At 37.5% G+C, this 25446-nt stretch overlaps 1 protein-coding gene across 4 annotated transcripts; it reads right to left on the bottom strand.

Annotated features, from left to right (window-relative positions):
* Window positions 1–3518: 3518 nt before the first annotated feature.
* Window positions 3519–20417, bottom strand: LOC131319266 (uncharacterized). 4 transcript variants are annotated; one of them, XM_058349449.1, is made up of 8 exons: window positions 19967–20417; window positions 17111–17602; window positions 16361–16498; window positions 14689–14781; window positions 13015–13062; window positions 12170–12609; window positions 8185–8799; window positions 3519–3688 (listed from the first exon to the last, which is right to left on the bottom strand). In XM_058349449.1, exons 1-7 carry the CDS (start codon window positions 20346–20348, stop codon window positions 8185–8187), a joined length of 2208 nt encoding a protein of 735 aa, XP_058205432.1. In that variant the 5' UTR covers window positions 20349–20417; the 3' UTR covers window positions 3519–3688. The 4 variants fall into 4 exon arrangements, with proteins under 4 accessions (XP_058205432.1, XP_058205434.1, XP_058205431.1 ...); XM_058349451.1 differs by lacking the exons at window positions 3519–3688; window positions 8185–8799 and adding an exon at window positions 6168–6338; XM_058349448.1 differs by lacking the exon at window positions 3519–3688 and having other exon boundaries at window positions 7940–8799.
* Between the last annotated feature and the right edge of the window lie 5029 nt (window positions 20418–25446).

The raw sequence follows: 25446 nt of genomic DNA, 5'->3' as shown, positions 1-25446 counted from the left end.
TAACTTTTCATGATAAAAGAAAACATGTGGATTTTCTTTTATCCTCCAATAACCATCCATGATCCCACTAAATATGTTAGTGGATAGTTATTTCGGACACTTGACAACATCTGGAACCAGCTCGGGACACATGTCAGCTCGTGGTAAAGACGGAAAACTTGGCTCAGATCTGGACCAGTACAGTATTTGTCCATGATCTTTTATAACTTTCAATAACTACCCATTATCCCATGATCTCATGAATTGAAAGTTACAATGGACACGTGGCGCCACGAGAAGAGGACAACAAACCCCTTGCATGCATAAAATTGAAGACCCTTAGTATATAAATACTGGAAGAGAAGAAGAAAAAAGAATTCACACACCAATCAAACCCAGCGCTTAAACCAAAGTCTTCCCTGCGAAGCAATTATCTCACTTTTCTCACATTCACTCAATTACTTCTTCAAGTAATTCGAATTTCTATCTCTCTTGTACACCCAAGTTTATTATTACGACATAATAGAGTTATTTCATCTATCTTGTATTCCCAACTTTGTTATTACGACATAATAAAGTTATTCTACGTTTGTTCTTTTTTTTCTCACACTGTTGAGAAATTTTAAGTCCACTTCGTTGTAGCAAACCACGAACCTCATTGTGGCCTCACCCTTTGGGTCACACGCAGTCGCACGACATACTAAGTCAGATCAAAGTGCTCACGCCTTCTGTACATTGGACGTCGACAAGTCCTGGCATGTGCACGCTCACACCGCACATGCCATTGGATTTTCCGCTCACGCCTACCCAACGAAAAAATGGGAAACAATACCCTTCCAAGTGGGAGAAGGACGAGCACTCTTCAAACTGGTGGATCGATAACGGCATTTGAGAACTCGAACCCAAAGGGAGTTTGGTCTTTTGGAGGGTTTCCAATTGAGCTTAGCCATAGCGACAAGATTGTTGCTCCTTGTCTTTTTAAGCCCAAGACCCTCCAAAGATTTTAGGCTGCGTAACATGATTCCAATTCACCGCATGGATTTTCTTTTGGGTAGAGGTAGATCCCCAAAGAAAATTGCGGCTTAATTGATCAATCTTGTTAGAGACCGAAACCGGCAGGCGATTACATTGCATGATGTGGGACGGAATGGTTTCAATGACAGATTTGATCAAAGAACTTTTGCCAGCAAGAGGGAGGTGTTTGCGCTTCCATCCTGCAAGCTTCGCCTCAATTTTTTCAATGAGAAACTGGAAGGATTGTTTCATTGGCCGAGTGTGATGGATGGGGCAGCCAAGGTATTTTCCAAAGGAAGAGATCAGAGAAAAACCAAGTGCAGCAGAGCTCAAGGTGCGCAATTCTACAGAGGTATTGCAAGAGAAAAGCACTTTGGTTTTACTCAAACTCACCTTGAGTCCAAAAAGGGAACATAACTCATGGAGAATGTCCGATATGGCATCACAATTAGCCATGGTGGCTTCCGCAAAAAGAACGAGGTCGTCTGCAAAGAAAAGGTTGGATAAAAAATGGCCCCTCCTACCAGTCTTAATAGGGATCCAACTGTGATTTTCACAAGCGAGGGTTATTTGGATAGAGAGGTATTCCATACAGAGGATGAAAATATAAGGTGATAACGGATCACCTTGGCGGATACCACGCATGGGGTAAAAGGTTTCCATGATACCACCATTAAAAAGAATGGACAGGGAGGAGGAAGAGATGATCGACATGATAAGATTGATCCAAAGGGAGGGAAAGTTAAAAAAATTTAGAACTTTCCAGATGAAACTCCATTCAAGACGATCATAAGCTTTTTCCAAATCCAACTTAATGGCTATGTTGCCTTTGGACCCTTTCATGATGTTAAACTTGTGAATAATCTCCTGAACAATGATAACATTATCAGTCCCACTTCAACCCAGTAGGAAGCTGGATTGGAGAGGACTAATAAGTGTTGGGAAAAATTCGGCAACAACAGAAATTCCAGAGAACAATTTCGTTGATAACAATACAATTACCAGATTGAAACAAGTTACAGATTACAATACAATTACAAGATTGAAACAAGTTACAGATTACAATAACAGTAGACAGAATATAAAGATGAGATACAAACTGAATATCCAGAAAATCAAACCGAGTCATGTGTGATACCATAGTCTCCTTAAGAAAGATTCGCCGCCTACCGTCGTGTTGTAGGTTCTTGTTCGGCGTCTTTCTCCCAGGGTTGGCTCGGCTAAACCGCAAGCCGTCGGAACACCACCGTCGACCGCCTTGGCGAACTAACTACCGCCTGTCTCTCTCTCTCAAAGAATGAATATCAGAGCTTGTTCAGATTGCTGTATCTTTTTCTGGTGTCTGCTCCAAAACGTGAGCCTCCTTTATATAGAGTGAAGGGGCATGAGAGGTGAATGCTGCCCTTAATTGCTGACATGAATTCACCCAATGAGTTCTGTCAATGAATGAGGGAGGTTACAGGAATCAATTCTCCATCATGGTGAGGGTTACGGGAGTTACAGAATATCACACATCAATACGTCTATTGATTGTGGTGCATCAAGATTCAACGAGCCCGGAACGCGCACGGTTGCCTCGAGAGACCCTCCGGTTTGCCCTGATTTCAGTTATCCAAAATTTTGTAAAATTCCAACAATAAGATCATCCAAAAATGGACGAATGCGACTAACAAGGATTTTGGTAACCAGCTTAAGGATAGTGTTGCACAAACTAATAGGACGAAGTTGTCCCACAGTCTGGGGGTCACTGATTTTAGGGAAGAGGCAGAGAAAGGTATGATTAAGGCCAAGATGAATCTGACCCGAAGAGAAAGCAGCCTCAATCACCTGGAAAATGGACGATTTTTGGAAAAAAATGTTAACCCGAATGAAAGCCATCCGGACCTGGTGCTTTCCAAGGTTTAAAAGTCCAGAGCACACGAGGAATGGAACACAGCACTTGGTGGGATTCAGTATCCAGATTAGGGAAAGGAAAAGGAGGATTGGCATGATTAAAACTCGCGGTAGATTCAGTGGTGAATAAGGAATGGAAATGGGAAATGAGAAGTTGTTCAATGCAACTCTCCTCATACTGCCATAACACCATTAGAGTTTTTTAGTGCACGAATTTTGTTCAATGTAACTCTCCTACACACAAAATGGCCTTTCAAATCAATCATAAGGCAATTATCCCCAACGTACGCTTGAATTCAGATAGTAATCAAACAGAACGTGAGCACAGCTCAGCCACGCTATCCTTGATTGGGAGGGCCGTAATATGCAAGAGCTGTGCCCCAATCTTCGTGTACATGTTGATGGATTAGGCGTCTAATTTGTTAGAAAAAACGAGTATGATCAGTCATCAACAAAAAAACGAACGAATCAAAGCCTACTTAGGGAAAAATGAAAATCTTAACTACAACTAGATCGATTGGGCTCGTTCATTGTCCAATTGTACATCAAACACAATGAACAACATCGATCAGAGAGTGCCTCATTAGTGGAGGAAAAGCCTTAAATTTATTAGTCGGCGACGATTAGTCTTCTTTCCCAGGTGGTAAGGACTGAAAGATATACATATAAATCAAGCAGATAACAAGGGAAGAAGGATTCCTACTCATGAATAAGGTAAAGCAACTCATATTTGGTGAAAGAACATCAAATACCCTCAACTCCTCAAGTACGCTTGCAATACTCCCAAATTTTGATATTGAACCTATCGGAGCGCATGATGATCGCTTTGCTTATCAAAAATGCCTCGACCATATGTGGATTGGATCATCTCTACAAGGAGAGGAAACTGCAAAGCTCCGAACAAGATGACAGGAATACTAGCCGATGTGACAACATGGATAAGAATTCATGCCTTATTATCTCCAAACACGAGATATAATATAGCACCAAAAGCTACCATCGTGGATAAGATGGAGACAAATAGGGTTATGAGACCCGTAATTAACCTTTTGGGTAAGGTGCATAGGAAATCTTCCTCTGCATATCGAGAAGTCATGATAAGCAAGAATATTAACACAGAAGTGATTGATGAGAATAGAGCCAGTGCGTCACATATGTCAAAAATTATGAAAGCTTTTTGTTTCGAAATTAGCCACTACAACACGGAAGGCCTATTGCGAGGAAATATGGCGAGGAAAAGAGATTTCGTCGCTAAAAGTACACAATCTGCGAGGAAATTCAATTTCGTCGCTAAAAAGTTACATTTAGCGAGAAAATTTAATTTCCTCGCCAAAAAGTTACATTTAGCGAGGAAATAATAATTTCCTCGCAAAAGGGTTACATTTGGCGAGGAAATTATTATTTCCTCGCCAAATGTAACCCTTTTGCGAGGAAATCTGTTTTTCTTGCTAAATGTAACCTTTTGGCGAAAAATATTTTGTCACCTTTTTTAGGACTCATTAAATTTTTTATATATAAGTCATTATTAATTATGTTCATGTATCTTTAATATCACGATGGTAAGGGATAATCAACTACATATTTCAATATCATTAGCAAATTTATTAAAATTAAAAAGTGATAAATGTAAAAAAATAGTTTCCTCGCCAATCGCATTGAATTGATGAAATAAAAAATATGTTTCACACGAATTATATGAATTCACTTTTTCCCAACTGAAATTAATTTTTAACAATGTCAGTATGTTCAAATTCTACTAAAATTTATTGTTTGAATACAAAGATTTTTAAGTCCCTCGGGGTGATTTAACCGTCCAATATATTAGCGCCAGGGATCAAATTGCCGATATTTTTACACAAAAGGACTTGCGTCTTCCCGCATCGGACACTGCGTTTCAATCTGAAGGTCATGCCTCGACCATCAGCTTGCGGGGGGATGTCAACCAATCAGTGCAAATCAATTGATCAAGAAAAGAAGTCCTAATAATGTTAGCCATTTCAGTGGTTATATTTTATCATTTGCAATATCTTTTGTAAAGCTTATCACTTGTAACCGTATTTGTATATAAATACCCAAGGAATAGAACACTCTAGGTAACAGAGTGCATTCATCAATTCTATCGTATTGTTCTTTTGACTGTTATAAATCCAAAAAAAGGATTGGACATAGGGATTATAAGTTTGTGGATGAATGATGTGCTTTTCAGAAAAAGAATGCATGGGATTTATGGATTGCTTTTCGTAGAGATAACTGATTATTAATTCATACAAAAAAAATTAATGAAAAGCTAAACAAAAGATAAAGTACTTAATAATTGCGAAATGTATTTTTAAAATATCACTAATCTATTTTCAAAATATGTAAGGTTAACCCCATTTAAAAAGAAACATAACAAATTATTACTATTGTAACATTGTAGTTGAGTTAAAATTGTTATGGGCGCATATACACAGCAAGAACAGATTAACCCACCAAAAAAAATATCGTATTTGCAGAAATTTAAAGGGCTCAAACTAATTTAGGCACTACAAAAGGTTACTAAACTTAGAGATAATTAAAACGAAGTATAAAATAAACAAATTAGAAAGGTATAAAGATTTATTAAAGATATATAACAAAACATTAAATTATAAAAAAATTCAATAAAAGCAAATAATGTTAATGATTTAAAAAAACAAGTTTAAAGAAATACTACGAAGGGACTAAAATTAGAGAGAAATGTTTAAAAAAATAAATTTAGAGAGGTGAAAGGATGTACAAAAGGTTTATATATAAAAAAGGCTAAGGTTTGAACTGGAAAGGAAGTTGGTGTGATGGATGGAGTGAATGCCTCCATACAGGAGGCCACGGTTCAAATTCGCGCGGAAGCAAATGAGCTGGAGAACTATCTATTTTTAGTTTCAAGAGTTTTTAGCGAGGAAAAATTTCCTCGCCTAAACTATAATTGGCGAGGAAAAAATTAGTCTAGCGAGGAAAAATTTCCTTGCCTATTCTGTAAACATCGTATTAGTCTAGTGAGGAAAAACTATAGCGAGGAAAAAATTCCTCGCTAATTGGGTCAGAATAAGCGAGGAAATTTTTTTCCTCGCAAATTCTTTTTGCGACAAGCTTTTTGCGAGGAAAACGAGCGAGGAAAAATTTTCTCGCAAATGCATTTTGCGAGGAAATCAGCGTTTTAGCGAGGAAACTAAATCCTCGCTACAAGCCTCTCGTGTTGTAGTGAGCGGTTGGCCGTTATCATTGTTGTTTCCACCCGGTAATGTAATGGCAGCCGCAAAAACCATAGTGGCAATAAGGGCGGCAACTATGGTGCATGTTGTGGTGGTATCTTTCATCCATTGCTGGACCTCCTTTACCAAACCTTGGTGTGTCTCTGAAAATACTTCTGCAGGTGTCATTCCATCGGTATTCCTTTTTTCTCAGTCACCAGGTAGTGTAAATTTTTCCACTTCCTGTATTGATTTGGGATGAGAGACAAAAGGTTCTATACTTATTAAAAGATCAACAATCAAAGACTTGTAGCCTACATTCTAGAGGATGTTCTGGGACAAAAAAGTTGTGGAAGGGTGGTGGTTAAAATTTTGTATCTCTTGGCCGGATTCGACTTCTCCAACCTTCACCGACCTACTGCACTACAAGACTCTCAATAAAAAGGTCAGACCAGCTCTAGATTTTCTTCCAATTCTTCCTAATTAGTACTATAGGCTTCTCAATTATTCCCACCAGCGTGCTTCTCTCTCTCTGAAATCTGGACTTTCAAAGCTTCGTTATCACCTTCTTTCATTAACCGATTCGTGTTAATTTAGTCTGCTAAATTCATCTACAATATTGTAGTAGTGAATTAACCCCTATGCTTGGACTTGGATAATTATCCAACATAACGTGAACTGCACAGCCGCACTATCCTTGTTTGGGAGGGCCGTAATATGAAAGAGTTGTGGCCAGATCGTCGAGTTGAGCTGGGTCTTCCAAGTCGATGAATTAATTAGATGTCTACTTTGATTGTGTTTGGGCCACATTTGGGAAACCCAAGTTAATTATGGATGTGATTAAATAATTAATGGGTTAATAATTTATTTGGGTTAGGGGTAATACCGATTTAATGGATGTAGAGAGATAAATCAGTTTGTTGTGGTAAGAGACAGGAGTCTCCCATTTTTTGTGGAGGTGGTTAGTATAATTTTAAATTAATTCCTATATTCATGGGATTTAATTTAATCTTATACTAATCACTTTTGTGAGATAGGAGTCTCCCACTTTTTGAGGAGGTGGTTAGATTCCATTTTTTCTGGTTTGCAAGCAAATTAACGGAGGTGCCCGACGTCACTCTATCAGACTTGCCTCCAGCGTGCCGACTGAAGGATTCTTCAGCCTCAGCCTCCGTCTCCTCCGTGCATGGTAGCCTCCCATGGGGCCTAACTATCCTTTTCGGCATTAGGATCCTTGGCTGCATTATTTTCAAACGAGGGGGCAGGAGAATACATAAGGGAGTAGCAGTGACAAAGTGCACCCAGATCCAGGTTTACACCTATAACACTCGATTCAAAACCTCCATCACCAACGGAATTAATACGAAGAAATTCCCGTTTACTTGACGCGGGGAGATTTTCTAGTGAAAGACGTCACCCCATCAGACTTGCCTCCAGCGTGCCGACTGAAGGATTCTTCAGCCTCGGCCTCCGGCTCCTCTGTGGTAGCCTCCCATGGGGCCTAACTATCTATTTTGGCACTAGGATCCTTGGCCATGGTTCTTTTCAAACGAGGAGGCAGGAGCATATATACATAAGGGAGTAGCAGTGACAAAGGGCACCCAGACCCAGGTTTACACATATAACACTCGATTCAAAACCTCCATCACCAACGTAATTAATGTGGAAGAAATTCCCGTTTAGTTGACGCGGGGAGATTTTCTCGGGAAAGATCTCTCAAAACAGATTTGAGACGGGAAACCTAACGCAAACACAATGAACAACATCGGGCTGAAATTAATAAGTGGAATAACAAAAGCCCGCAACCATGTGTACTACAAGCCACACGAAGAGCATTAATGTAATGATGAGAAATAACCGGTTTAATTAGCATGAGGAGAAGTCTTAAATCGTTACTTGGTGAAGATTAGTTTTCAATCCCAGGTGGTAAGGACTGAAAGATGTACATATAAATCCAATCGTAGATGACAAGCAAAGAAAGATACCTACTCATTGCGGTGCACAACATCAGAAAGCAACTCCTATATAGTGAAATAACATCAAATAACCTCAAGTATGTTTGCAATACTCCCAAATTTTGATATTTGACCTATCGGAGCACACGATCACTTTGCTTGCCAAAAATGCCTCGACCATATGTGGATTTGATCATCGCTACAAGGAGAGGAAATTGCAAAGCTCCGAACAAGGTGACAGGAATGCTAGCCAGTGCGACAATAGGGATAAGGATCCATGCCTTATTATCTCCAAACACGAGATACAATATAGCACCAAAGGCTACCAACGTGGATAACATGGAGACAAATAGGGCTAGGAGACCAGTAATTAACCTCGTGGGTAAGGTAAATAGGAAATCTTCCTCTGCGTATCGAGAAGTTAGGATAGGCAAGAACATGAACACATAAGTGATGCATGAGAATAGAGCCAATGCGTCAGATATGCCAAAAATTGCGAAGGCTTTCCGTTCCGAAAGTAATGGCTGGCCATTACTACTGTTGTTTCCACCTGGTACTGTAATGGCAGCTGCAAAAACCATAGTGGCAATAAGGGTAGCAACTGTGGTGCATGATGTGGCTGTATCTTTCATCCATTGCTCCCCCGCCTTTACCAAATCTTGGTGTGTGTCAGAAAATACTTCAGCAGGCGTCATTCCATCGGTATTCCTTTTTTCTTTGTCACCAGGTGCTGCAAATTTTTCCACTTCCTGTATCAATAAGGTGATTTGGAATGAGAAACAAGAGTTTAATTACTTTTAAACAATTAAAGACTCGTAGTGTACATTCTGGAGGATGTTTAGGAAAGACTTTGACAATAAAAATAGGTGGGGGATGAAGAAGGAAGATTGTGAGAGCTAGAGACAAAAGTTACTAGTATAGAAGATGAAAACGAAAGGGACCGATACGAGGAGGAAATAAGAACTCTCTCTCTCTCTCCCTCCTCATGTACAAAAAAAAATTCTGAAAGTAAAAAGTTTAATTTCTTTTTTCCGGGTCAGACATGCGAGGGTTTTTTTTCTTCATACGGTATTCATTATCGGAGGTTAGCAGGATGTTAATTTGTCAACAGAGGGTTTAGAGGCTATTCATAGCTCTAAATCCTGAACATGCTTCCCGTGGAACTCAAACTTAAGTCACCACAAAAAAGAGAAATGAGACAATCAACTTTACAAGATTGATTTCTCTATATGAGATTAGTTCAGCCAGTTACGGAATACAGTCATGCTACTTGCACATACACTTTTACACATATCTTGCACATATATTTTTATGGGTCCACCTCGGATTCCACAAATATGATCCAAATCGCTCATTATTTTTAAAATTATTTTTTAAGAGTTCCCGTAAAAAATCAATTCGATAAGATATCGGTAAGAACTTTTTCAGAAATCATAGGTGAAACAGTTTGATTCGCACTGCGATTTCTGAAAAAGGCCTCACCGATATCCTATCGAATTGATTTTTTATAGAAACTCTTAAAATATTATTTTAAAAATAATGAGCGATTCGGATCATATTAATGAGACCAAAAATGAACCCCATAAAAATATACGTGCAAAATATGTATACAAATGTATGTGTCCTTAACATTTTTTACGGAACAAGAGAGTGAATTTGTAAAGTACATGGGCTCTTCTCAATCCACACCCCCCCCCCCCCCCCCCCCCCCCCCCCCCCCCCCCCCGCCCTCTCTCTCTCTCTCTCTCTCTCTCTCTCTCTCTCTCTCTCTCTCTCTCTCTCTCTCTCTCTCTCTCTCTCTCTCTCTCTTCCAGCTGTATCTTTTTTCTTTTCCTGACAATGCGCAGCCCTCTCTCCTCTTTTCTCTCCTTGTGTCCATCTCTCTCCTCTTTCTCTCTTTAGGGTCCACAAGAAGGGCTTTTTATCTTTAGGGTCCACAAAGAAGGGCTTTTTATCACTATATGTACAAAAAAAAAATTGTAACTTAATTCTCATTAAAATAAAACACTCTTTCCAATTATCGCTAAGTCTAAGCATGTGTTGAGAACATAAAAAAACAATTAACTACTAAGTCTAGGCATGTGCTGAGAATATTCTTAGAATTGAGAATGTCTAAGAATAAATTACCTTCGAGTCTAGGGCTGAGAACGTATAAGAATGTTCTTAGAACTGCGAACGTTTGAGAATGAATTACCATTAAGTCTAGGCGTGTCCTGATAACGTTCTCAGATCAAGCTGAGAACATCAGAGAACAAATGACCACTAAGTTTAGGCGTGTACTGAGAAAGTTCTCAGCGTTAAGAACGTCTAAGAATGAATTACTTCTAAGTCTAGGCGTGTGCTGACAATGTTCTCAGTGCTGAGATGAGAATGTTCTTAGTGTTGAAAACGTATGAGAATGTTCTCAAAACTTAGAACGTCTGAGAATGAATGTGTCCTCAAAACTTAAAACTTAGCTTTGAAATATTTAGAGTTGAGAATAGACATGTGTTGAGACATAGGCATGTGCTGAGAACGTTCTCAGCTTTTAAATATTCAGAACTATCAGTATTACAATTAAGTCTAAACGTGTGCTGAAATTATTCTCAGACCTGAGAACGTCTGAAGACATTCTCAGCGGTCAACGGTCAACGTCGATATTCGGGCAACAGTTATAAATAGCGGTGAAGGAATATTTTTAATATAAAATTTTGACTTACCTTAAAGTTGTATTATTTAATAATTGAGGCTCGACTTGATAAGAATTACTTTGAAGGCAGCGTTCCCGTCTATTGGCTTAGCTATTTAATGCCCCCAAACTATTTTCTTTCATTCAACTCTATCTCAACCCCATCCTCCGAGTCATAGCTGATGAACACATAAAATCTGATGCGGACAAAAAAAACAAACAAAAGAGCATATAAAATATGACACTAAATTGGATCATAAAAAGGAGCCCTAAAATGGTCGAATGGAGCACAAAAATTACAAAATCTCCTTTTAACTACTTCTTAAAGTTATCTGACACTGAAGATGCGTAAAATGGTCAAGGCAATGGTCAAATGGGGTTGCTCTAAGCACAGCAAGATCGGTTGTGATGCCACACAATATCGTTATGGCTTGTAAAGAAAGTTAAGAAATTCCCTCCTATGTATATGGCATCCGTGTGCCATCACCTATTTAGCAAAGATACGGTCCATACGGACACAGAATAAGACAATTCTCAAATAATAGGGACACGGACATGGCAAAGAACACAATGCAACTATTTCTTTTATATAAAAAAAAAACTCTTGCAATTATGTGCAAATTAAACCTACATTATAACCACTAAATATCTATGTTAGGAATTCCATCGAATGCATTATTGATTGATGGTGTATACTTATACATATACACATCTTTTATATTCAATTTTGGCCTATATAGTACTTAGTACGCTTGTTTTATATTCAATTTTGGCATAGTACTTTTGAAGTTACAAAATAGTTTAATATTAAATTTCGGCCTACTACTTCGGAAGTACGCATGTTTTATATTCAATTTTGGCATAGTATTTTTGAAATTACAAAATAGTTTAGCCTGAAAAAGCTTTTAAAAAAGGATAACAAAATCACCTTGCCTTGTTGCCGTGGGTGTCCCCATCCTGTTCCAAAAACATTAAAATATAATGAATCGACTAACAAGTGACTTGTCTCATACGTGTCTCGAAGTGTCCAACATTGATACGATAACTTCTAGGAGTGCTTCATAGGCCATCACAGTAAATCGTGTTGTGCTTAAAGCACAATCGACCCCCTAAATCTCCCCTTGCTTAAGACAATGTGACTTGAGTACGGTGTTACGAAACAAATAACCAACATTCACAAATTAGCCAAATAAGTTCAGAAGGATGTAAAAAGAAAGCAGAACATTGTATGTAATTGTTCTTTTATTACCGATTAATTCACCATATCCACGGTAGGATATGATGCACTCATCAGATTTTCATTCAAATATACTTGAAGCAAATATGAAAACAATCACGAGCATCCAACTAAGCTGTCTTGCTATGAAACGAAAAAACTATATAAAAGTCCGGTAACGAAAAAGCATTTCTCAATTAATTTCCTTTACATGGGGGAGATGGGGAAAACTGACCTTAAACCATTGGACTTCTCGCTGCATTTGTAGAACCGCACCAGCAACATTAGCTTTGAGATTGATTTGTTGCTCACGTCCGAAACGTGCAGCCAAATGCAAACCATTGTTCAACGAATAATCCACTTGAGTTATATATCTCCAACCAGCATCAACTTGATATATGAGGTTAAACACACATTCACGACGATGTAGAATTGCATATTTGAAGATGTTTAGTTTGTCTAGATTCATAAAATACAACGCCAAAGGGAATGCCAATATAATCTCTTCAATAATTTCTGATATCCCAAAACATGCTGCTTTGCGCACTGCTGGTTTAAGTATCCTTTCCACATTTGAGAGATTTGATATTGCAACTTCCATGCCGAGGAATTTGACAAACTCTAGTGCATGATGTTGTCTCTCTTTTTTTTTTCGGATGTGTTGGACATGTGGCACTGTAAAATCATCTCTCATTTTTTGAGAATGCAATAACGTAGTTTCAATGAATACTAGTGTATATATAGCATTGATGATAATTAAATGGTATTCCCTCCGTCCCAATTTGTTTGTCCAATTGTCGAAATACGTGTCTTTCAAAAATATACTTATATCTTACATATTATATATATATATATATATATATATATATATATATATATATATATATATATATTAAGATTTTGTATAATAAAACTAATTGAAATCAATCAAACAAAATCCATATTGCATATTAAAAACATTACGAATTGAAAATTATAGCCAATTTTTTGAGAGGTCAAACGCTCTCAAAAAGTCAAAAATGGAACTAACAAACCGGAACGGAGGGATTATATATATTTGCGTGCAGTACCAATCCTTACCAAGTTTTTCAGCGACTTTCCAAATCATAAAATGCAATCTTTGCCTCACTGCACAATAAGAATATACATTTACTCAATTTATTAAGTATTTACGTCTAACTGAAATAAAAAATTACTTGAAATGCTATGGGAAGAGGTCACTGTTCAAGACTACCTTCTTGCGTTGGTACTTTTCACCTAGTCCCTACTGAATACGAGTTCATAAAATGGGGTCACTCATAGCAACACGATAGTTACAGCTGGCTATCAACTCCCTATGTGTGGTATATATGACTGAGGAGTTTTTGGCGTTGATAGGAGTGAAGTAATAATACATATCCCCAGAGTCGTTTTGAATTCCTATCATTGAGATAATAGTTGAATTTTTATTTTTTTTTATAAAAGTTCATAACGTTTGAAAATATTTTTATAAAATTTCATAAGATTTTCTATTGTGCTCTCGGTGAGTCTCATTATATGCTGGGAGAGCCCACTTGGGAAAGGAACTTAAGGTGTTTGTCGTGCTTGGATTGGTGCCACATGAGACAAGCTTGAGGAGCTTGACATGCTTAAACAAGTACTTGTCTCACATCGCTTGGTGAGTGGAAGTGATGGACCATGGGGACGCAACGAGGACGTTACGATCCTAAGTGGACATTGGGAGAATAGTCCCACATCGGGGAAAAAGAAAAGTTAAAAGGTATTATATAATGGGAAAAAGAAAAGTTAAAGGTATTATATAATGAAACGCGACGAACTACTATATAATCTAAGGTTATCCTTTTGAGCCACATGGTTAGGCTAGGCTAAAGGTTAAGTGGGTCAGTTTGTGCAGGTCATTACATATGCCTTATTTACTTGCTTTTTGATAAGAAAGCATGTGTAGCCTATTTTACAAATTGTCCGTGAAATTGTTACTTATTGATGTTTTGAAAAACAGAAATCCTATTGGTACCGACGGTACCCATAGGGAAAATGTACCGACGGCCACCGAACGGCCGTCTCCGGTCACCGGACGGCCGATCCGAGCCGTCCAAAAATTTTAAAAAATAAAACCGAGTGGCCTTACGCGAGAATCAATGGCATCCGAGGTGTGTAGGGTACTTGATCCGAGCACCCATTTTTCGTGTATATTTGTATATACGTGTATATACACGAAAAAGGGGTACTCGGATCAAGTACTCTACACACCTCGGATGCCATTGATTCTCGCGTAGGCCCACTCGATTTTATTTTTTAAAATTTTTGGACGGCTCGGATCGGCCGTCCGGTGACCGGAGACGGCCGTCCGGTGGCCGTCGGTGCATTTTCCCTATGGGTACCGTCGGTACCCATAGCAGTACTCTTTGAAAAAATATATACATTGGATACCTATTCCTTGTGAGCATGATATCGGACTAAGTGAAAATCAAATGAAAATGCATAATTTTGAATAATACCATGAATTTGATGGATTATAACTATTTTGGAAGGTATGATTGTTTAAAATGCAGCAAAAATCGTCTTTGTTGCCTACTTAGCACTTTTCACAAGTATTGTGGCGGTAAGGATGGAAGATATCATACTTCTAACAATGACATCATTTTTAACATTCCTCCGTGTAATCAATTTTTACCTATTTAATTAACACTAATTAAAATTTTCTCTGCCATTCAAAAAACGAAAAGAAGTATGTATTGTGATAGCTAGCCAAACCAGAGATGCAACAATTGGCTGGATTCTCAATGTCTCCTCTTCGTCCTCCTTCAATCTGATGGTTTGCAGTGCCTTCTAATTTCATTGGAACTCCTGCATGTGACGCATAACAATAAGTTGCACGAATCATGCTAGAATGCGTTTTAGGCTTTAATTTTGTTCAAGTGAAGACATGAGTTGATAAATGTATACATATAAAAACAATGAAAAGTGCAAGAGAAAATGTACCACGCTAGAGAGAGTGAGAGACCCATCAATGGCAAAAAAAAAAATTTAATACAACGGTTATTTTGTAATGCCTCTCTCACATGATCAGGTTGGACCTATACATGCGTGGGACTCACATTATGTGAGATGTCGTAAATATAACCGTTGTATTGAAATATTTTTCATTATTGGCAGTTGTTTGGTTACAAATATATTGGTAGATTAGTCTTAGTAATTTGTTCTCGTTTTTTCTTGGAATAAAATGAAATGAGTTATAAGAGTGTCTTCAATGACATAATCAAATCTAAAAAAAAAATTAAGTTCGCAAAATTGATCTATAATATTGCTCAATGATATAATCAAACTTAGGAATCTCTTAACTAATAACCAAATTTTGATTTTTGGATAAACAAAACTAGTAACCTTTTCTCATCGAATAACCAAATTTAATGGGAACCATACTCTCAATCTTTCATGTCTCTTTCTTTTTCTCTCCTCCCACAACCATCAATGGACCCATTCACTTACATTTATTTTCAACTCTCTCTATTTATCTCTTTACGACAAATGAGTTTTTGATTATGCCCTAAAAATGATCATTGTAGGAGTTCACATTGTCAATATTAGCAACTATTTAAATGGATAATCAAAAGATAAGGTGACAAGTTTTGATATCCAATTTTGGTTATACCATTAGAGATTTCCTAGGTATGACATAGCTTGAGGGTGTGCTCTCTATATAAAAGTTGGAAATGGATTCTCTCCGGTCCAAAGTTTGGAATAGACAAGACAGTCCATCTATGGACCTTTTATTTGCTGCAATGAATTGTAGGAATTTGTTCTGGAAGAGTTTTTGAACAACTCCAATCCATTGATATCAATGCACAGTCCTGATCTGGACTATTATTTCAGTCCAAACCTATTAACTGGAGAGAATCTGGATCCATGAGATTTATGTTGAACATTAATGGACTTTCACAAGAATATAAAGCTAGTGATATTTCACTAGCTTTTCAATAGCAATAATGCTACAAACACATCTCTCCACCACACCCCATTCGCACCCCGCATATGTGGCATGCTAACTTAGCAAGAGGGGCTCACTATTGCTATTTTAGGTTAAAATCTTTCAAGAAATCTAACTAGTGGCAAACATGATGTGATTCATTTTGTGTTCATAATCTGGGTCCATCTATTTTTTTTTTTTTTTTGAAACGGCAAATTGAATTTCATTAATCTTAGCCTATGAAGAGCTAAGATCCATTTTTAAGAGGAATAATGTTTGTATCATTCTTCAGGTTAGATTAAAATGATGCAATTGGCTAACGAGGAATATGTTGCTGGGTACCATTTTCTAATACGATATTTTTCCTGTATATGTAAAAGAATAATACTAACAAGATAACTTTAGGTTTTTTTTTATTTGCAGAGCAGGTATGTAGGATTAATAGTGAAAGTGACTAACCCAGATAGATTAAACGCTGCCAGAAGTTGAAGGAATTTCCACTCGGGAATGAAGAATGCTTTTCGACAATTATATCAAAAGGATTGGGTGCCATGCATGCCAGCTCAGGTTTTTTCTGAAGCAGAGTTAAAGCAATGTCTGAAGCACAATCGATGGAAGTTAGCAATTAGGCAATTAAAGTATTTCAAAAAACAGTTCGGCAATTAATTATTCGGATATTATTTTACATTAAATATTTGGTGCCAATATGGTAGTAAGCATTCCCATCTTAGGCACGGGAATGCTAATTTTTTTTAAAAAAAATTAATTCTAATTTTTCCGCAAACTCTTCAAACATGAACTAACCTTTTCAATTCTCTATTTCCTTCAAATTTGACGTAAGAGCACGGGCGAAGAGACGTAGAAAGAAGTGGGTCACGCGACCCCACTAAGTTACCCACTAAGTTAGAATTTCTTTTCATGGGGTAGGCTTAATTTGTTCTGATATTTTATGTATTTGACCTCACATACATTAAAATTTTGCACAAAGAACAAATCAGGTATACGTTTACTATTTGACTCCACCAACTACATATACTACATATCCTGGCTCTATCCCGGGGTGCATGAGTACTATCAAAAAGTGATTTGGTATGGAGAAAACAAAAAATATGCTCTAATGCGTATGTAAGAAGTTATATTTGATATTGTGTTTGGATTATTATGTATGTAACACTACTCTTAAGAAAATCTGTTAAAGCAAACACTCACCGTAAAGTTCACCGCGTGTAAGAAGACACAGAAGTGAAGGACCCACGTCATCCGCCAATAGAATGTCTTCTCTAGTGACATCCTTTAAGTAAATAACCATCTCTCTAAGCCCATAATAGGCAGCGCGGTGGAGGGCCGTCATGCGCCGGGAGTCAAAAACATTAGGAAGGTCCGGGTTTTTGCTGACCAACATTTTGGCTCCTTCCATGTTGTTAACGGTTGCAGCGCGGTGGAGGGCCGTCCTGCCCCGGTAGTCAACTAGCTTAACATCCTCTGGTGTCATCTTCTTCAAAAGCTCCCTCACAAAGCGACTTCTCCCCGCCGATGGGGACGGGATGGCGACAATAAGCGCTGTCTGTGAGAGAGGGGTGATGGGAGTCCTAACAGCATCTGGTTCGCGTTCTATGATTTCCCTGGCTTTGTCCCAATCCCCGTTGATTGCAGCTTTTTGCAAGGCTAGATGGTGGCCTTGCCCATACTTCCTTTCTTCGTCTGCACAGACCGCCCGTGTAAATCTGTGAGTTAAATTTCTAGAGAGAGAGAGAGAAAGTGTTTGTATTTTATGGCATGAGATTACGTGTAAAGCACTGGAAAGCTAGCTCATATATTAATTTCGTATAAAGGCAGCTGGACGAGCCTTATCCTCTCCCTTCTCTCTAACTTTCTCTCTCTACAAACCGATCTCAGGGTTTCGCCTGGGGGAGGGGCGGTGCCTTCCCCCCCCCCCCCCACTCACCTCCTCCCTACTCCTCCGTTGGGTGTCTCCTCCACAGTGGTGGATTTGTGCAGTGCAACCGGCGAAAGGGTCACGGCCAGTGGCTGTTTTTGGCCCGTTTTCAGTTGGGTTTCCTCCAAGTCCTCTTTGATCTGGAAGGTAGCGGCCATCGGTGGTGCTTTGGGCCAATAACGCTGTGGGTGAGTTTGGGGTTTTTGTTTTAGTTTTGTCTCTGGCTTGTTCCAGTTATTCCGGCTGGTTTCTCCAGTCTGGCTCTGTTTCCAGTCTGGGTTTCCCCAGATCTGGAGGGTGTGGTGGTGGGCAAATAAGCCTTAGTTAGTTTTCTTGTTTTCTGTTCGGTTTTTCTCCGTTTCCAGAGTATGGTTGTTCGTCTTCGCCGGTGAAATGGGTTGCGCCGGCGCGGTGCGGTCTCTGGCAGCGGTGCGGTCGACGACAGTTCTGGTTTAGGAGCAGATTTCATCCGTACTTAAGGCTATGGTTTGAGCTGGGCGTCCCTCTGAGCTCTACTACTTCAATCGGAGACGGGTTCATTGCCCTGCATTTATGTATGGTCTGCCTTTGGCAGAATGTGCTTAGAAGCCTCCTAGTGGATGTGCTTCGTGTCTAGGTTGTAGTAGTTTTGGTTCTTGCCTGTATTTTCTGATGAAATCGTTGTAGCTTTCGGGTTTTTACCTTCGGGTATTGTGAAATGAAACTGAATTGACTGATCAAAAAAAATATATATATTAATTTCGTATAAAATGGCATGAGATTACGTGTTAAGCACTGGAAAGCTAGCTCATATATAAATTTCGTATAAAGAAAATTCTAAAATCAGCCCAATGGGCTGACAATAATGAGTGTGTGAATGTGTATTAAAAGATTTAAAAAGTACATAAAAAAACGTGTTTTTCTTGTCTTCTAGTGTGTTTATCGTTAGCCCAGTGGGCTGACAATAACAAGACCGTTTTGAAAATATTTTTAAGTGCCAACTAAACACTGAAAATTAATAATTTAAAGTTTGTTTTCTAAAAAAATATTTTACATTGTAAAACATGTTATATCAAACAAACGGAGCCTAAGTGTTTGTGTAGAATCTGCCACATTTGCGGTGTCTTTAGCGTTCCTCTATAATCATTTGAATGAGTTTGATTTGACTAGAGGAGTTAGGAGAGTTTTAATTGCGTTTTTATAGCATCTTCAAGGAAGGTGACAAAATCAAAATTTAATCCATATTTGAAGATCCACTTTAGCAATATGGATTTCAAGGGAGATAACAAACTTGTTACATCATTTTGGTGCAGCTCTGGATCTTCAAACTTCCATGTTATCAAATTTATTACTCCCTTCATCCCAATTCACATGCCTCTTTTGGGGAAGAGAGTTTTTATGGGTAAAATGATGGGAAATATTATTGGTATTGACTTTTTCAATTTGTCCATACTTAATGCTTTGACATTACACTTAATGTAAAAAAGAAATGGTGAAAGAGTAATGTTTTTTTTTTATAGACAATAAAATTTTATTAATACTTAACAAAAGGTACATCGAGACGGCCGAAACTCTAGATACAAGAAAGGTCTTGAATGAAGAGAAGGCCAAAACAAAAGAACGGGAAAAAAGAGAAAATATACATTCAACAAGAGATTGAATGAAACCACATTGCACAACTTTTTACGTTAACTTTTCAAAATGAACATACATTTTGGGACATCCATAAAAGAAAAGAAGGACCAGACACTTGGAACCCAGAGAGTATTTATGATTGGTTAACTCATTAATCTTTTTGGCAGAGTGGGTCCCTCAAAGCAAAAAAGTAAGTAACAAAAAAACATAATGCTCTTACTAAAAGTTTTGAGGGTGCGGGTAGGGGCTGCTGTCCCAACATGGCAGCAGAGCCCCCGTGTTTGTTTGAAAAGGTTATTGGGGTGCAATTGCTGCAAGTGTTCTTCAATTTGTTACATGTGTCACCAAAATTGTATTTGGTATAAAATTATGTACCTTCCTTGGAAATGCTCTCGCTAAAAGTTTTGAGTGGAGATTTGAGTAACAACATTGATCTCCAGCTCTTATTTCCGGCGATTAGAATTCCTAAAACTGGAAATTTCCATAATAAAACATCTTTGAAGTCATTTAATTACCACGTTGCCATAATGTTCTGGTTGCATCAAATATTTTCTCCAATTCAGTCCACAAATCTTTGGCAGTTTTGAAGCGCAGCACTCGTAGGCGGGTCTCTTCGCTGAGGGTTGCGAGTAGCCATCGTCGTACAAGATTGTCTGATGATCTTTTCCAAGCCATATAATCATCTCGGTCGCTTTGCTCCGGCTGATCAGCAGCCCTGCCATCAATGAAACCAATCAAACCTTGACTGTCAATGAAGTCCCGCATCAATGACTTCCAACTGTCGTAGTTTCCTTCAGACAGCAATTTGGGGACAAAGTCCAGCACATCAAACTCCGTCGAGTATGGGTACTTCTCTCTTGGAGTTTTAGTACCGTTAACATTGCTCAAGGAAGCCATTGATGGATATATATATGTGGTTGTGGTTGTGGTTGTGTGTGGAAAGCTATACAGATTAATACTGCAGATTATAGTATTCGATCATGATGTCAGATCGTCTATTTAAATAGCTAGATTGATTGACGACACCCTTTTAATTTTGTGATTCCTTTCTTCATTCTTTTTCCTTCCTTCCTTACTTGTTTGTGGCCCTTCAGATCTTTTCATTACTGTAGAATTGAGGTTTATGTTACCACTACAAGAAAAATTCAATTGGGTGACGAATGAAAATCGTCATAAATTGCATGTTTTTCGTCACAAATAATATAGGTGACGAAAAAAAATTTGTCGACTAAAGGTTGTCGAGGATTCCTACCTGGTGACGAAATCTATTTTTCGTCACCTATAGTGTCTTTTGATGACGAAATATTTCGTCACCAAAAAGTGAATAATTGGTGACGAAATTTTTTTCCTCGCTTATTGTGTTTTTGACTACGAAAAAATTCGTCACCGATAGATCACATTGGTGACAAAAAATTTCGTCACCAATATAAAAAATCGATGACGAAATTTTTCGTTGCAAAAGATGTTTTCATATGCAAAAAGAAATCCTTCTTTCTTGCGCCTGCTGGGTTTCGAACCCGAGTCCTTTGGGTTTTTCGCACAAGCTCCGACCAACTGCTCTATACACATTTTTCAGTAAATATTTGAAATATCTAATATATAACACATATGTTTAACAGTAAAATATATTTCGAATGTAATTTTGAACCTTTAAACATTAAAATTAGCAATTTTGATAAACATGAAAGTTGTAGGCAATTGAGTTATTGTTCAAACCCAATTTGAATTATCTCAATCGGAGATTTTAATAAAGAGTTATGTCCGAAATACATTTAGTGACAAAGCGCAATTCATAAATTTCGTTGCTGAAAGCGTTAAAATGGTGACGAAATTATTTTTCGTCACCAAAGTTAAGCATTTGGTGACGAAAAGTTAAGCATTTGGTGACGAAAAAAAATATTTCGTCACTAAATTGCTCTCATTTAGCGATGAAATATATTTTTTGTTACCAAATGATTATCTTTGGCGATGAAAAATAATTTTGTCACCTTTTTAAGCTTTCGGTGACGAAAAATATATTTTGTCACCAAATGGGTACCTTTCGCGACAAAAATATTTTTTTCGTCACTAAACATGTATAATCGGTGACGAAATTATTTCGTCACAAAAGTTGTTAAAACAATGACGAATTTATTTTTTCGTCACCAAATAAACTCATTTAGTGACGAAATTAAATTTCGTTACCACTTTTTTGTCACCAATTTTCATTTTTCTTGTAGTGTACTCAACCTTCCGTCCGATACTTTGATATATACTTTGTTCATGGTGATATGAATTGTATGGCCCATATACACACTTTTGATTAGCTAGGACTAGGATGTAAAACATCTTCATATCAACTTCAATTTGTACGAAATGTAGTAGTATATCACACGTCTCCTTCTATATATCTCAAATTGGAATACCTTTACGATTTTGTGTTTCCTTTTGGTGAACTTCCTTGAGAAGATTGATAAAAGTAGTTAGCAACTAGCATTGATCAGGGCCGGAGCTAGTTGCTAGTTAGTGGCGCGGTGAGGGACGTGCCACCCCGATTTCAAGAAAAAGTTCTATTTTACACTAATTGATATTGGGCACTTACTTGTAACCAAACAACTTTACTTTTTAACACGTATATGAGTGACGAAATAATAGTGATTTAAAAAATGAATGGTTCGGATCATAAAAAAAAATATCTCTATGACTTGGATTCAAGGACCGTAGAGGAATTCTATCGAGTCTTTGTTTTTGTTTTGACAAAAAAGAAGCCCAGAACAATGCTGGACTTAACACACAATTAACCTTTCTTTTCATCTTTTTGCTGAAAATATACGCCAATACCAGTAGACTCTCTTTAAACATTGCCATTCTCGATCGAACTTAAATTGTGACTGCAGCATTAGCCTCGCTCATGTTGGTAGTTCGGACTGTGCTAGAGACAAAAAAAATGGACAAAGAAAAGACCCTTAATTAAAGTGCACATGAATGGCTCAGATTCACTGCACAGTCTGAGCAGTTCATGTATACTTTAAGGGTCTTTTTTTTGCCCATTTTTTTTGCACTTTGCATTTCTCTGGTAGTTCGGGGGTTGTTCTGTCTTGGGGCGAATGCCTAATTAGTGCTCCTGAATTGAATTAACCTAGCTAATATGTATCATATTTAGTTGAGGAATGCACTTTGTAGATAACCTATTCTATCAGGTGGGGTTATTGATGTTAGATTAATGTTATGGTTACAAACTAATATATGCACAAGAACTAAAAACCATCACAGCTCAGAATACAAGTAGAAACACTAGCTGGGGCAAGCAAAACTAGCAAACCTTTTTCAACTTGATTCAGAGCAATTCAAGAAACACAACTTTCAAGGGTTTTTTGAACCGCGAAAAAGAAAAGAATTTATTAATCTTTGAAAGAGTTTACAAAAGATTAAAAGGATCAGAAACGCGACAAAATCACAAGGAAAGAAAGTATCTCAACTATATTAACATCCAAACTCACGACATCATATGACATGTAGTATCCTAAGATAGCAAAACCCCATCAAGGATCCTAAAGATTCAGCAAACCCCATCAAGGCATATTTTTCTTGGATTGATGAATAAAAAAGAAGTATGCTTTCATAGAATAAACTGTTTTTGGTCAAGAAGTTCAAGTAGAATTTGAAGAGTTTTGGAAAATCTTCGTTAGAGATACATGTGCATGAGAAAAAATGCTTAGATGAAGGAATGATTTGGCTATCTGTTCATGAAATCTATTATTTTGAGTAAAGTATTGGTTTTCCATTTAGTTCTATCCTTTCTTATTTTTTAAAGACAAGAATTTGTTTCAAAAATTTCAATATACTTGTCTTGGGATGACAAAAACCTTTGTTGTTAAAAACGATGCCACCAATTATTTGAAACGTACTCCCTCTATTCCTTTTTAAGTGTTCTGTATTTCATTTTGAATTATCCCTAAATAAGTGTCCTATTATAAAATTAGTAGGTAAAAGTTAGTACATTTTTTATTTTGCCCCTAAAAATAGATTTCCTTTTGAAAAGTTGATGAGTACTAAAAGTGTAATGATAATGTCGGACGCTGGGGGGCTGTTGTCCCCTTAAGGGCAGCAGCGCGCTGCTGTCCCCGAATTCGGGGCCCACTCCGGTCTCGCACTGATGATCGGAAGCATTCACTTCGTAGAGCTCGTCGAGTAGAACAACTATGCAAAAAATCAGCTTAATTGAATATCATTAAGTGCCTAATCGGAACCTTTTTATCTTAAAAAGAATGGATCTGAAACACTGGATTAAATCCACTGTAACCCATGGACAGAGAGTTATATGGGTTCCAAACAGGCGCTTAATGATATCCTATTAAGCTAATTTTTTGCATAGTTGTTCTACTCGACGAGCTCTACGAAGTGAACTCTTCCGATCATCAGAGCAAGACCGGAGTGGGCCCGAATTCGGGGACAGCAAGCCCCCAGCGTCCGATAATGTCTCCATAGAGAGTAATATGTTGGAGGTACAATTATGTTATCTCTTAAAACTGCGTGAAAGTCAAAGTATAACACTTAAATAAGGACGGAGGGAGTACCATTTAAGTAAAGTATTGGTTCTTCATCTAATTCTTCTCATCTTTCTTTTCCGAAGACAAGAATTTCTTCTGAAAATTACAGTACTAGTACTTGTCTTGGGACTACAAAAAACTATTCCCTCCGTCCCGATTTGTTTGTCCCCTTTTTAACTTATGTATTTCTCAAATTGACTGTCCAATTTCAAAATCAATGGATAGGATCATAAATTTTCAAGTCAATGGATAAGATTTTGATTGCTTAATAAGTTGGAAACCCGAGATTAGACATACAAATCAGAACGGAGAGAGTATTTTCTAAACACAAAAACTGTGTCATCAATGATTTGAAACGTACTAGTTTGAGTAAAGTATTGGTTCTTTATTTAATTCTTCTCTTTTTTCTTTTCTAAAGACAAGAATTTATTCCGAATGTCTTGGGACGATAGAAACATATTTTCTCAACAAGCCAAAACCTGTGCCATCAGTGATTTGAAACGTACTACTTTGAGTAAAGTATTAGTTCTTCATTTAATTCCTCTCTTTTTTCTTTTCCAAAGACAAGAATTTTTTTCAAAAATTTCAATACTTGTCTTGGGACAACAGAAGTCTATTTTCTCAACAATACAAAAACTGTCATCAATGATTTGAAACGTCCTACTTTAAGTAAAGTATTGATTCTTCATTTAATTCTTTTTTTTTCTTTTCTAAAGAGAGAGATCCAAAGACAAGAATTTTTTTCAAAAATTTCAATACTTGTCTTGGGACAACAGAAGTCTATTTTCTCAACAATACAAAAACTGTGTCATCAATAATTTGAAACGTACTACTTTAAGTAAAGTATTGATTCTTCATTTAATTCTTCTTTTTTCTTTTCTAAAGACAAGAATTTCTTTTCGTTGTCTGGGCCATTGAACACTTACTTAGTCATTACCCCTAGATATTGCAATGAGACTTGTCTAATTGAATCTCCAGGCAAGTCGAAACCGTTAGGACTTCATTTTCCGCATGCATTACTAAATGAGCATTTTGATTTCCGCGCAATTATTTTGGGCTTTCAAATATTCAACCATAAGGCAATTGACCCCTACGCTTGGACTCGGATAAAAATCCAACAGAAACTAAGCTGCTCAGCTGCACCATCCTTGATTGGAAGGGCCGTAATTTGGAAGAGTTGTGCCTAGATTCGAGTTGAGACGGGTCTTCCAAGTCGACGAATTAGATTTCTATTTGTTTAAAAAAATAACAATGAGTGATCAGTCATCAGCAAAGAAACGAACACATTAAAGCCTATTTTAAAGGAAAAATGAAAATCTTAACTACGACTCGAACGGGATTGTTCACTCTATGAAACCTAAAGGACTTGCCTTAGATGAGGAGTCATCTGATTCCAGAGGAGCTCGGCAATGTTATTCCGGATACCCACACTCCAAAATCTCAACCTCTTATAAGAACAACCGACA

The sequence above is a fragment of the Rhododendron vialii genome, chromosome 3a (genome assembly GCF_030253575.1).
Source record: "Rhododendron vialii isolate Sample 1 chromosome 3a, ASM3025357v1".
NCBI classification, from domain to species: domain Eukaryota; kingdom Viridiplantae; phylum Streptophyta; class Magnoliopsida; order Ericales; family Ericaceae; genus Rhododendron; species Rhododendron vialii.
Note: the sequence above shows the minus strand (reverse complement) of the source record. Positions and strands in the feature narration are given on the sequence as shown.